This window comes from Apostichopus japonicus, chromosome 9 (genome assembly GCF_037975245.1).
Source record: "Apostichopus japonicus isolate 1M-3 chromosome 9, ASM3797524v1, whole genome shotgun sequence".
Lineage (NCBI taxonomy): Eukaryota > Metazoa > Echinodermata > Holothuroidea > Aspidochirotida > Stichopodidae > Apostichopus > Apostichopus japonicus.
In genome coordinates, this window is record NC_092569.1 from 19462665 (window position 1) to 19477438 (window position 14774).

Here is a 14774-nt window from a genome sequence, read left to right on the forward strand (position 1 = left end):
ATATTTTAATTGGAACATATTTAAAAATCAGTTTTTATGTTTAAAATATGAACTGGCAACTTCTTTACTTTAAAACTTCGAAGAAACAGTTCAATCTGACATACAATTGGCAGAAAACGTGAAACATCGAAAACCATATTACGGTAATTGTTATTATTATAATTATAGTTATTCGCTATAAGATCCGGCTAATATTTTCCTCGTGTCTATACAATAGAATGGAACAAACCATTATACTGTAGCTTTCAGTAACCATCATTAATTACATGCAAATTACCCTAAATGAAGGTCACAAGATGACAAATTCCATCCTTGCCGGTGACAAATGCTCTCTTGCTCCCCCGTACTTTTCTTCATTCCCACTAAAATGTTGCCAAAGTGTCCTTCACATCGATTTAGTTTGATTCAGTGTTTCATGGAGAATCAGCAAGAAACGATTATTTTCAAAATGTGGATTCCAAGAAAGCTACGATTTTTTATACAATTTTGTTTCTTCGTCCTGTCAAGAAATATTGTCTGTTTCCACGGAGAGGTGAGTACTTTTTCAATTCTAATATTTCAGACTTTGTGGAATTTATTTTATTATAAATTGTGATTATTGTATAAATAATTTAACAGTAAGTTTTACCTATTTCAATAAATTAAATGTTAAATATCATTTTACATACAATGTATAAAATAGTACTAACAATTTTCTTCGGTGAGGTAGATTTTAAATCCTGTTAGTTTTTCTGCCTTTAGTTGGATTTAAACTTTAACAAATTTCATTAACTATTCTTAACAGGCTTGCTAAAAAAAACAGACAAAAAACAAATGGGTTCCTAAAATTTAAATGTATTAGTTTTCATCCCCAACTCTAGGTAATATATTTTATTTTTTTCATTATATATTTTATACATATTTTTTTTTCGATTGATTTCTAGACATGAAAGCTATAATTAAAAAGAAACTACTTGTTATTTAAAGTGAAGTGAAAAGTGTAAAGTATTTACTGTTGGCAGTTTTGTAGATAGTTGTCATCTCTCAATAAGGCCATGCAAGAGAAATCAAAAACACTTCTACTTTTGTTTTATGGAATTCCAGGAGTAAAAGCTAGACGTTACAAATACATGGCATTTAAATGTTGCCCACTTTTAATTAACATTTGTAGGGACTATTGTTCAGAAAACTTTCCTGATTATTCTAAAAATTCCACTCGCGTCACAGGACGTCGTTTAAAACAATATACAGACCATAGTTATATTTATTTCTCTCAATAAGTTTGTGTGTGTTGTTCCTATCTTGATGTCATATCCCAACAAAGGTCCACACTGGTAACATATGATTCAATGTGTAGATCTATTTCAATTGATTTCCAAAAAAGTACAACTAAAACATTGTATGTAAAACTAGCTCTCGTTGGACAAGCAGTTGTACAATCTATCTCCAATAAAACAGCAAACTCAGTGCTGTTTGATATTCTCGAAAAATGAATTTCTATTCTTTTAAATCAACCGACTGTTCATTAGGCTTTTTAAAGCTATATGATATATCTTTATCTTCATTGGAGTTCTGTTTAATACAAGTTAAAGTATATTATTTAGCTGTTTATCAACTCTTATTGAGATTGATCAAACAAAGACATCTATCTAGAGCCTGCTACTATTTAACATTAAGAGTAAATAAAATCTCATCTCGTCCATTCTGAGAACTTTAAGTGCCTGTCATGATACTAATTTTAAGGTTTACTTCTAACCAAACTCAGACGAAACTTAATTGAGTGAATCAACTTCAAACGACTTTGACTTCAGTATTATCGTAGTTTGGAATTTAAAAAAAAAATTGTACTAAAAATGTTGCATTACTTTATAATTAGCGGGCATACATTCCTTCTGAACCAGTTAGGATCAGCTTTACAAAATCTCAAATTAAATGTTTCTAAACCTATGTTGTATATTATATATATTATAGACAACTATTAAAAATGAAAAAGAAGAAGGGATCAAGAGGAATATAAAATGAGGCAAATTCTGAAAGTATATGTACATTAAAACAGTCGTGACTATATTTCTCAAACAAATCAATCTAGAATACAATTGTTTAATACAAATTAAATCATATAAAACAAATTAAATACCTTTTTCTTAAGATTTAAAGTTTTCAACTTCAAGATTGGGACAACTTTATCTAAACTTTTACGCTGTAAACTTTTTCTGTCAAGTGCACAGTTTTGATCTACTCAATATTTTTACTTGCATTTGCGTCACCTGAAATTTCTCATACTACTCCTTCATACAACTATAAGTATAAGTTTAGTTTACTGTGTCAAATCATTCTTCATTGTAACGATAATGTATCATACAAAATAATTAAATATAATATTAATCCTTTCCCTCCTTAAAAAACAAGAACAATAAGTCAGAGAGGCGGTAGCCTAAAAGCGATGTCGTAGATAAAACGGTTTTTAGTACAGTATCAAGATCGCTGATTCAATTCGTGGTAGAAGCATTTTCACATTGGTAATAGTATCTTTACCTTCACACGCTCTTTACCTTATTCACAAATCCGACCGAAAAAAGAAACAAAGGCTTTGTGATGATATGTAGCTGCAAATTCTAAGGTAAAGAAATATCGTTTATTTAGATAGTTGTCAATCAACTAACAGCGTTAAAAGAGTTTCTGTGTTCAGACTGTCAGAGTGTATCTTACGATAATTGATGCTTAATTCCTCCACCAATGTTCTAGACCTCGGCAAAATTCATAGCTTCAAAACACAACACTGAACGTTTAAAGAGAAATCTGTGTAGCGGTTGCGTTGGCATTTGGTTAATGTATAAGGTAAACGGATCCTTAAAATGGGCAAATTTATAGAAAGCCTATGTAGATACACTGTAATTCATATCTAGGTATATGTTTAACAGTTCGCGATCATGAGTACAAGAGTTTATTTGTGTGTTGTAACGGCGTTCTTTAGATTGACAAGTCAAACTTCAGGTGAATGTGAATTAATTTCATTGAAGTAACTTTTCCATTGGGTGATCAAAGGATATTCAAATCTTAGTTGAAAACGAATCGGCCTCTAAATTTGTCATTATTAAAATTTAGATAATTATCTACAGTTATTAATCCCTGAGAGCAATATAAGAACCTAATGAAAACTGTTAAACAATGATCAACATAAAGAAAATTATATGTCTGCAGAACAGAAACTTTTGATCAAATTATTTTTTTCGCGCTTATTTTCGTGTAATTAGTTCAATGAACACTTAAGCAATTTTAACCCATTCACTGGGTTAAAATGTAAATGTTAAAATGTGTGTGTTGTAACGGCGTTCTTTATATTGAACGGTCAAACTTCAGATGAATGTGAATTAATTGCATTGAAGTGACGTTTCCATTGGGTGATCAAAGGATATTCAAATCTTAGTTGAAAACGAATCGGCATCTAAATTTGTCATTATTAAATTTAGATAATTATCTACAGTTAGATAACAGTGAGAGCAATATATCTACAGTGAGAGCAATATATCTACAGTGAGAGCAATATAAGAACTTAATGAAAACTGTTAAACAATGATCAACATAAAGAAAATTATATGTCTGCAGAACAGAAACTTTTGATCAAATTTTTTTTTCGCGCTTATTTTCGTGTAATTAGTTCAATGAACACTTAAAGCAATTTTAACCCATTCACTGTAAAATAAATCAATTTCTGCCAATTCTAATAATAATAACATAATCTCTCTGATTGCCCTACAACATTTTTCGGAATATACACAAATCAACACAAACCATTCATTGTACTATTTTTTTCTGAAAACAAAAGTTAACAGATTTTTTTTTAATTGGTTTAATGATCTCAATGCATTTCAACATGCAACGTTTGAACTCGATTCCAACTCCTATACATTAGCTTTACCTCAATCCTTGCTGTTATTACTCAAGTTAAGTATAGGGAAGTATTTGCCATTTGCAGGAAACAGGCACAGCCGAGTCAATCTCGTACATGTTGCCCTCATAGTTCACGATTGAAAATAAACTGTAAATAAGTGAATGACATTCAAGTAAAATTGAAAATGTTGGGGAAAATATGTTAACTATATTTATCGCTGATAACATATACATGATGCTTTGATTCTCTTTTACTCAGAGTAATCAACAACTCTTTGTAGGAGCGACTGAAGGAAAAGGTCACAGTGAGTGTTTTTTTCATTTTCTATTAATTAACCCTTTTCTTATTTTTCCTATCCCCTGTTTATCGTACACTTTCTCATTGATTGATATTTTCATTCCTCATAATCCATGCCAAACATATGTCACGGCAACATCTGTTAATATAATTATGATCACTAACTCTCGTGTAATATGAGAAGAGAAATATTTCTTCTACTTATTACTTCCTTCAGTCACAAGCAAGTAAATACATTTTGACAAAAAGAAATAACGAAAGCTTTGAAAAAATCTTCGACACTGTAGATTTCAAATTTGTAAACAACTTTCATGATAAAGCCTTTCTTTACTTGTCAACATATGGTACGGTACACGTTGTGAAATAGGAAAATATGCTCGCTGGTCTTACATGTCAGTCAGATAATACGCCCATTTTTATATCAGTATTTATATATCATTTTATATAAAGAACTATTTCAAAGGTCATTTACATTTGATTGCTTAACTTGTAGATTATCTAAGCAACCTTGGAAATTATCATCCAAGTTCTTTATTGCGTAAATAGTTGCAATTTGTGTATCAAAATATTAAGCTGTTATACATTTATGTCACATATGTTGGCAAGATTATATTCTGTACAAAAGCGAAAACCTGACATAAACTCTTCATGGAAAGGAAGTGATGTCTGAACTGAGAATAACAATCAAATGCAAATTTAGTAATAGATTTTGTTTTAATATTTTTCAGAATATCCTTTCATTTTGTTATTTTTTTTAATGTATATCTGATACTAAAATCTTTATTTTTCATATCTTTCACTAATCTTGAATTTGACCTTTTAGTTCAGATTTGACCGTTTATTTTTTTGTATAACGTTAATGCAACTTTTTAGAGAAGTGTCTTTGTGACGAAATTTCAGTAATTTGGGTTTCATTTATAACATATCACTGAATATTCAAGACTAATTGTAATAATATTTTGGAAAAAAAACCTCATTTCTTACTATTGCAACCTTGCTCTTGATGTGTTAAGTTAGCATTAAGTCGAGATGAAATATATGATTGTTTAATTAAACTCCTTTTTGTTTTAAAAATCTGGCTGATTTACGGATAACCTTCTATCTTTACATTATAACGTAACAATAAATCTTGAAGACAACTGAGTTCTCATGATATCAGAATCACCACTTGTTCTCCTTTGACAGACTATTTTTTCCTTTATCAACGTCCTGAATACCCAAGAGATTGTCACGAAGTGTTGCATCGTTGTTCATCTACAAGTTCCAGTGGTGTTTATCTCATTAAACCAGACGGTTATGCCGAACCTTTTGAAGTCTACTGTGATAACACCGCAGATGATGGCGGATGGACGGTACGTATTTCAAAATGAATTATGAACGTCGATGCCAAACATCAGCCGGATATTCAGCTTCTTTCACCTAATCAAGCACAGTTTTATAGTGTTAGCTCTCATGTTCCCTTAAGCCTTTAAATTCTTTTATGATCATGTTTACTTTTTTATACTTGTTTTCATTTTAAGTTGATCACAATATATATTTCATACTAAACTATAAAAAAAATTCTACAATTTACCATGCTAGAACTCGTTTCATCTGTCATCCTTTGCATAATGTATCATAATTTGTATATGAAATACTTCTTAACTCCGATGGTCAACTTCTTAAGATCTTCAGATGGGATTACTTCAGTTGTGGTTAACAATCAGCCATGGATTTAAACTTTATGTCACAAAATAAAGAAAAAATGATTTTTGGAAACGTAAATGAATGGTTGGTTTTAATAATCTAATTTAACTTAATATCTTGTATGAACTATATTCAAATTACTTGTTTCGTTATGCAGATCATTCAACGTCGGTTTGACGGAACGATTAATTTTAATCGCAGCTGGGAAGATTATCAGCTAGGATTTGGTTTTCTTTCGAGTGAATTGTGGATCGGTAATAAGAGGCTTTCATACTTAACCAATCAAAAGAGATATCAACTCCGTATTGACTTGACGACAACAGATGGTTCGTCTTTTTATGTGACGTATGACACATTCCGAATAAGCGATGACTTTAGCAACTACAAGCTCGTCAAAGCAGATATAACCAACAGAACAGTAGGTAAATATATAGAAAAACTTTCAGATACGTTTATTCATGTCCCAAATAGGTCTTTTCTGGTCGATAGAAGATTCGATATATCATAGGAAATAAGGATGCAGGATTTCGAAGGATATGACAAATTTCAAGCTGATTTAAATGTTCACTATTAAATATTGTGATGATACCTTTATCAATATTCAAGCTTATAAGTTTTTTGTTTTGTTTACTTCCCTTCACCTTAATTCCTGTTTCTACTACACTGTTTTTGTTGTGTATTATGTGAAGAAAAAAATTAACACAATAAACTAAATTGAACTTACTAATTAACTCCCATAGTTACACCCTTCTGTACAGCCTATGTCTACAGCTATATCATCTCCTAAGCCTAATCTTCAATCTTCATTTTTGTCTAATTTAGCCAACTACCTGTCCAACTGACTTGTTAAAAGTCAGTTTGAATTTTCAATTTTTAAATCTGTCTTCGTTTCAGTTTGTCTCTGACGAAGATCTAGCTAGGATTGATAAGCCAGGCCCTCTAACTTATTCAGTTTACGAAATTGCATTTGATCATAAGCTAGACTAAAGTCAAGTATCATTTCAAAATATTTTCGCATCAACTAGAACGATCTTGAAATGTCACAGTTCCTTCTTGCGTGTTAATACTTTTATACAAAGTGGTGTCGTTGTGGAGTATAAAAACTCAGACTCGGAACATATTTCGTAATTTATAGAAATTGTCAACCAAACACCAAACCACTGCTTGAAGTTATAACCCTTTATTAAGCCAAATTCGTTATGTTTCGTTACAGAGTTCATAATAAGAATAGCTAATTTTAAAGTATATTTTTCTTATTCTCATAGGCTATGTAAATAACTACATTGAATGGTGTCCAACAAATAAAACCTACAATGAGTGTCAACTTTGCGAGGCTACCTGTGCAGATCCTGATAGTTGTGTCAATACTTCCTGCAAAGGATCTCATTCGTGTGTCTGTCCTGGGGGATTTTTGATGAACGATGATAACTGCATTAGAATAGAGGACTGCGGATGTTACATCGAAAGTGAAACAGATGGAGAGAAAGGTGTATTGTTAGAAGTAAGTATTTTCTTTCAGATTGTGATATCTATTACCAACAGTGTAACAATTTAAATGATGCTTTCAAAAACTGGGGTTAGTGGATCGATTTACATTTGCCTCTGACCTCTTCCAACCCGCACTCTCGTCAACTTTGGATATACACACTTTTGCCAGTAAATTTAGGAAAACTGATATATCTTGTGCGTGTTTGCAGTATTTCATCTTATCACTACTAAAAGAAACCTTTTCAAATCCCTCAAGTTACTTATGATACGTGTAACGATTTTCTACTTTCCAGGAAGGAGGAATTTACGTCTCTCCAAACTGTGACAAGAAATGTTCTTGTACGGATAATCATCTTTCGTGTGACGATAGTTATCAATGCGATTCTAACGCAGATTGTGAAGAAAGGAACGGTATTTTACAATGTTACTGTCCGCCTGGGTTTAGCGGAGACGGCACACAGTGTAGGCCTACAGGCGGCACATTCCCTTCTGACTGTAAAGAACTGTACAACAATGGCGAGAGAACTAGTGGCGTCTATGAAATCAAACCCACCATTTGGCCTGACTCTCCGTTTGAAGTTTACTGTAATATGTCTGACGGGGGAGGCTGGACGGTAAGTGTGACAGTTTTTCTTAAACCAGTGATCCGCAAGCTTTTAGGTAGACGACACACAAGTCATCCATGAATACCAAACCACGACCCACCAGAGCCCAATCCCTCATAACGGACGTTCAAAATACATAAAAGCTAGTTTGGATTGTGAATATGATGTTCGATTTGATACCCGTAAGCTAGTTTAAACAACGTTGCCGTATGTAGAACACGGGATTAGGCTGCCCTTTAGACGGAGAAAGTTGAATGCCTAATTTATTGCCACTAGGAGCGCATTCCCTAAGATGAAGCATTCTCTGTGTTGTGTTAGTACTTTCAGGAATTTATTATTAGAAACTTCACGAATCTTTACATATTGGTTGTTCTTTGGATAAGGGTTGATTTTTTTTTGTAATTGTTATATTAACGGGCAATATTTATGGCATCAAAATATTGGTGGTGAGAACCACTTCTAAATGACTGTAATGATGTAATACATGTATGTTCCTTAAGAACTGAATATTTACGTTGATTTTTTTAGGTATTCCAGCGTCGCGTTGATGATTCACAAGACTTTTATCTTTATTGGGATGACTACAAGATTGGCTTTGGTAATCGAAGTCGGAACTTTTGGCTCGGAAATGAAAAGATATATAGCTTGACGAACCAAAGACAATATGAACTCCGGATCGACTTAGTTGGCCGTTACGGTGCCCCTTACTACGCCAAATACGAGTTCTTTCGTATCAGTGACGAGAACGATTACTTCAGGCTAGATGTTGGAAATTATTCTGACGGAGATGCAGGTAGGTTAATATCTCCCGAATTATCAATCCTATCATGTTATTTTCTTGTCAGTTTGACATAATATATATTGTTTATTTAAGAACGAAGTATTTACAAAGAATTATGTAGTACTATTTGTATGATATAATTCACTATCCAATCACTTACTAGTTTATACACAATGTTTTGTCTTTGCTGAAAATAACGAGATTAACTCGACGGCAGGTCCTGGTGATTAACTGTGGTAATAGTTTGTTGATCCAAGGAAGGTGCATATATCTAGTAGGTAGAAATCTCTGGACAAATAGCTGGACCTTTGGACCTACGAACACTCAAAATCAAGACACTTCAGTTAGTATCATATAAACCCGCCATATCATACAGTACCTAATTATGTTTATACTTCTTTGCATAAGGCACATACATAGGGAAAAGATTAGCAATTTATATTCGACAAGATAGACCGAACACTAGCAGTAATTGTTAATGTAATCAGACATGTAATGTAACGACCAAATATTACAAAGCCATACTCAAAAGGAAAATATGGAAATATCACAGGGTAAGATGATTATGTACCCTACGCAAATCTTCACGCACACGTACAGACACACACGCGTGCGCACAAGCACAAACTTAAATATGCATATTGTATCATTGTACGGTGCTGGACTCCCGAGTAGCTCGTGTTTAGAGGGTACGATAACAGATCTTGCCAATTGGGGTTGTTTTAAGTGGTAGGCTAACAATTCTAGAAATGAACGATTCGTTAAAGTTGATCTATATTGATTGATTTATTTACTCCTTCTTCTATCAAATTTATGTCAGCAATAAGTGCTGTAAGCAAAGATATCACATTTATTCATACCGCCAGCATGCTCGATAAAAGGAACGATGATGAGATTATTCTCGTTCGAATACAAAACAGCTGCAGTCGACATGCGTGCTCGCCTAGAACAGCTACGTCATAAAATATCATTGTAGGTCATGTTAAAAAAGCGGAGCTTCAACAGCTGACAGCATCAATTAAATATATTCTTAACTATTACATAACAACAATAAACCAAATACACCGTAGCTGTTCTTGTAAAGGAAAGCCGGATCACTTGTAATATTACACTGAAATAGAACTGTTGTGTATGACAATTGTCCTCTATTCCAGTCTTGAAAACTTATATAAAAATGAAAACAGATAAATAGATGACAAAACAAACTTATTAAAAATGAGGACACATGAATGAACTCCCTTTAATTTACAAACGGCAAGATCGGGGAAGTACTTATGAATATTACGATGAAAGTAGTGCATACTTCGACCATGTCGGAATTTTTTTTTATTGATTTCATCATGAAAGAAAATTCGTTACAAAAAAAACAAAAACAAAACTAAACGCTTTCACAATATGAACAATAGTTCAACAACATAACAAGCCAAACATAATATTTGACAACCCCTTTCCCTTCCCCTTCCCTTTCCACATATTTTCGTGTTTAATAATCATAGATAATACACGACGTTTAGTTTAACACACGTTAATCAAAATCAAAATCACATGTAATATATAATTATTGGAATAACATGTTGCTAAGTATACTGAATCGATGCAATGAACTAATTTTTGAATTTCTTTCTGTTTCTTCTTCTATTGTTTTTATTTAACAGGTGATTCGCTGACCTACCATGATGACCAACAGTTCACTACACGAGACAACGATAACGATGACTACGACTATAGTAATCTTAGCTCTGAAAATAACAACTTAGCCCGTTATTATGATGGTGCATGGTGGTACATTGATTATTATTATGATTATTCATCTCTAAACAGTCCCTATGGGAGTTATTACTTTTATTGGTATAGCCTTCCAGGTTATTATTATTATTATATGCAATTTTCAGAGATGAAAGTTCGCGCAATCGATGAAGAACAATAAAGACCTACAACGGCATGTATGAAACTATAGCACAAGAACAGTTAACAACAGTTAAATATATTGATGTATTGCTTCTATGTTTTGTGTATCGTAATGGCAATGCTTTTATCAATAATTATGTTACAAAACATGCTGACTTCTTTTCTTTTCTTTTTAGTTTAGTTCGACAGAACTTCCATTCCATGTAAACGATTGGTAACTATGCACTATGGATTGTGTATTGCTTACAAAATTTGACCTCTTCCCCCCCCCCCACCCTAATGTTCTCAATGTTTCAACTTTTGAGTTCTCTTAAATTTCCAAACTCAGAAATGAATATGAGAGACAGTTGCTGTATAAAAAATAAACGAAAAGCCAATATATAAGCAAACATGGCGAGACCTTTCGGAGCTTGTGGTTTGCAGAATTCTATCGAAATTAGACCATTATGTCTGATGCATTCATTGTATTTATTTAGTCTTCCCCAATCTTCAATCGTAACACGTTGATAGTAGTTTATAAACATGCCTAACCCTACCTTTTTTATAGTAGATATAAAGTACACCTTACCGTTATGTGTTTTTAAATACACCATGCCCTAACATGTTTTAAAATACGCCTAACTCTCACATGTTTATATAAGTTTGTAAATACGCTTACTCCCAAACTTATGTATAGTAGTTATGTAATGCACCTTACCCTAGCATATTCTTAAATACACCTTACCCTAACATGTTTTAAAATACGCCTAACTCTAACATGTTTATATGTTTTTAAATACGCCTACTCACAAACTTATTTATAAGTAGTTATGAAATGCACCTTACCCTAGCATGTTCTTAAATACACTTTACCCTGACATGTTTTTAAATACGCCTAACCCTAATGTATTACTTTAATAATTGCAACTGGAACTTACTAATAGGCGATATCTTTCTTAGGGTAAAAAATGATGTCCCGCTTACTTTATACAAAAAACATTTAACTTAATTGATACAGACTATATCACTGGGGAGGGAATTCACAATTTCCCGTTTGCTCTATTTCTATTTTTTCTTTCACCACTATAAAGTCTCGAACGAAGTCAGTGGAGCGCCCCCCTTTAACTTTTCCTCATTACTCAAACCCGTATGGTGGAATAAGTGTTATATAGTGTAGTTCCGAACGCTCCAATCTCCAGAACAAGCGGCTGGTTTGAAGATAGGTCAAAGATAGAAACGGGAACACGCACGCCCCTAGGTGGTGACGTAGGTTTCCGGCTCTCAGCAGGAATGGTCGAATAAAATATAAAGATTCCAACCATGTTCTAATACATTTTCCAGGTTGTAAATATGTAAATATAACCTTACAGATGTGATATTAAACACATTTTTGCAACGAAAACAATATGTACCAACATTCATTATGGCTATAATAATTCCCCTGTCATAGTATGGTAACAACACATTAATTATTTACAAACACAAAATTTAACACTTTATAAGTTCTTAATTCTTGGTTACCGTCTTCCTTGATCAACGATGATATTCCACTTCAAAATGTCTTCATGACTTATCTCTTATACGTTTCTTTTTACGTACCAACTCAATTAAATGCTTTCTCGAAATCCTCCCGAGGGTTTGCTATAGAAGATGAAGAAATGTTTAATGTTGGCTTCACTTTTTCTTTTCTTTAAACCAAAATTGCAGTTCAGATTATTCCATGCCCTACAAAGTATATTTATTGTATACTCTGGCAAATAGATCCCAGCCATCTAGAGAAATAGCATAAAAATGTACTTACATGGTAAGGACTCTTAATTAGTTTAACGACATCGTCCTGAGCTCTCTTTTCATGACACCCGGTCTCCCAACACGATGCGACGACGATAGACGTTAGCATCCAAACAGTGAAAAACAAGAAAACACTAATAAATAACTGCCTTTATACAAACGGCCCAGCTACTAGATTACTATCTCGTGGCGATTTCTGGTGAAATAAGTAACAATAATATTGAGCTTCTTTAAGATGTATCTCCTCTGTATGGAAACTAATTTCGGAGTGTCTTCCAAAATATCCCTAATTTCGCCTTCCGAAAATAAGAAAGGACATTTTAATTAACAAAGCCAAACCCGCTTAAGCTGCTTATTTACGTGACCAATTCCGGTCATCAGGACATTTTGAGAAGCTGGTGTATAAAAAAAAGGTTTTTATACAAATACTCTACATATTAAATAAATCCAAACAAAGCATAACCTGGCGCTTAAATCCAGTCTTTCATGAAATTTCTTTAGGGAATACGGGGTTAACCAAATACCTGAACATCTCTAGCCGCGGTTAGGCTATCAATATATCCAAATTTTTTTTTTAATCGCATGAATTACAGCCTCTAAGATTATTTACTTGTTTATAGGTACGTAATATATATACATATAAATCGTATATTGAATTAATTTAACTAATGAGACATCCCTGTCGGTGAGAATCTACAATGACATCCGTTCAGCATAAAAATCAATCCCAAATCATATTACTGTATCGCGTACTCAAACTCAGTTTCAATCAACGACGTACATATGATTTCAAAGGAGGCGCTGTGTGATTCTGATTTCTCTCGACTCGGGGCATTTTTGAAGATTTTGGGACGGGCGTCCTGAGCCCCGGTGAGGTGGTCTCATATTTCGTGAATGCAATGGAAATAATGCCCACACTGAGATTTACACATCCACTTTGACCGGGGTTCTAGTAGCCAATGTTGTTATTAGTTTTGTTTTACATTTGACCCTGTGACGTTATCACTGACGAATGTACTACAAGACAACGCCAGTACACATCCTACAAGTTCATCGGCTTCAGGTTAAGGAGGAGCAGACTGCCTGGTACACTTTTTGTTCATACACAGACACATAAAATCTCACACACTCATCACCATGACAGATAAATTTTAGACCACTATGTCCCAAATGGTAAATCTACCCCATTTTATTGTATCACACTTAGGAATCCCTTCTCCAATGTCCACCAGTTTCAGTTACAAGTTCTGCTACAACTTTTATTTAGCCACTTTCCAAAATCCCTTTTCCGACAAAATGGGATGAAGGCTCTGCCTGCATGGCTCATAATATAGATAGTCTACAATCCTGATCCCCCTCTTTTCCCACACCTCGCACCCCTTTCCCTTCCCTTATGTCCCTCTCGCTCTTCCCTCTCCCCTCTTTCAGTACCCACTCTTCTCCCATTTCCCCCTCCCTTCCTCACGATAGCCTATGAAGTTGCTGAAGAATCAGAAACTGTCTATACATATAGTCAACCAGGGCAATATTGGCTGATTATACGACTGGAAGTCAAGAAACGTGCTATAGGCTGTAACTATATATTATCGCTTGGCGATTGATGCACATCGCCCCTATTCCATCTGCCAACGCTCGACATACAAAAACAGCTACATACGTACGTGCATGTAGCCTTTGTACAGCTGCATATGTTATGGAGATTTGCTTACCATAGTATCCTAACCCAATCACACTTCACGGGCAGTAAAGATATGACAGAAACCGTTTACAGTAATTAAAATAATAGTAAGTGTTAAATTGAGATCGAAATGGCCGCTCTAACAAAACCATGGGAGAAAATGGGTCAGAACAACAGAGGGTGTTGTCAACAAGCTGGAAGCAGCATGTAAGTGCCTAACCTCGAAATCCTAGGCTTTCGCTAGCCTAACAACAAATTAGGCAGGCCCAATACAAATATTATGTATCATTTGGTATGTCTATCATAGGCTTATACTAAGTATATTCTCCTAGGATTTAACTTTTAGTGATGCGTTACTTATAGTCATACTTCAGCCATAAGACTGCATTTGAAAATCCGCCCTTTAGTGGTACGGACATAAGGATTTTCGCGGAAAATTTGATCTTCCGTAGCTATTGCCTATGCTCCATTCCTTTCCTATCCGACAGACGAAACTCGATTTTGGTATTTAAGATGCCAAAATTTGAAATGCTCGAACGATTTAGTACGAAATTGCACCCTTAAAACGAAAAAATAGTCGTCTATAAAGCATTTTTCACGAAAACTTGTAATCCGGTTTACAATTCAAAACAGATATTCTTCACGGCAAACTTCCTCCCCATCTTTATTTTCGCTTGAATCTCGTCCGTT

The 14774-nt window shown here is 33.9% G+C and overlaps 1 protein-coding gene across 1 annotated transcript; it reads left to right on the top strand.

Annotated features, from left to right (window-relative positions):
- The first annotated feature begins 404 nt into the window (after positions 1 to 404).
- On the top strand, positions 405 to 12070 carry LOC139973319 (uncharacterized). Its single transcript, XM_071979921.1, has 8 exons — positions 405 to 532; positions 4130 to 4175; positions 5354 to 5520; positions 6012 to 6276; positions 7120 to 7355; positions 7636 to 7956; positions 8476 to 8740; positions 10384 to 12070. The coding sequence occupies exons 1-8, from the start codon at positions 416 to 418 to the stop codon at positions 10653 to 10655; spliced, it is 1689 nt and encodes a 562-aa protein (XP_071836022.1). The 5' UTR covers positions 405 to 415; the 3' UTR covers positions 10656 to 12070.
- The last annotated feature ends 2704 nt before the right edge of the window (positions 12071 to 14774 follow it).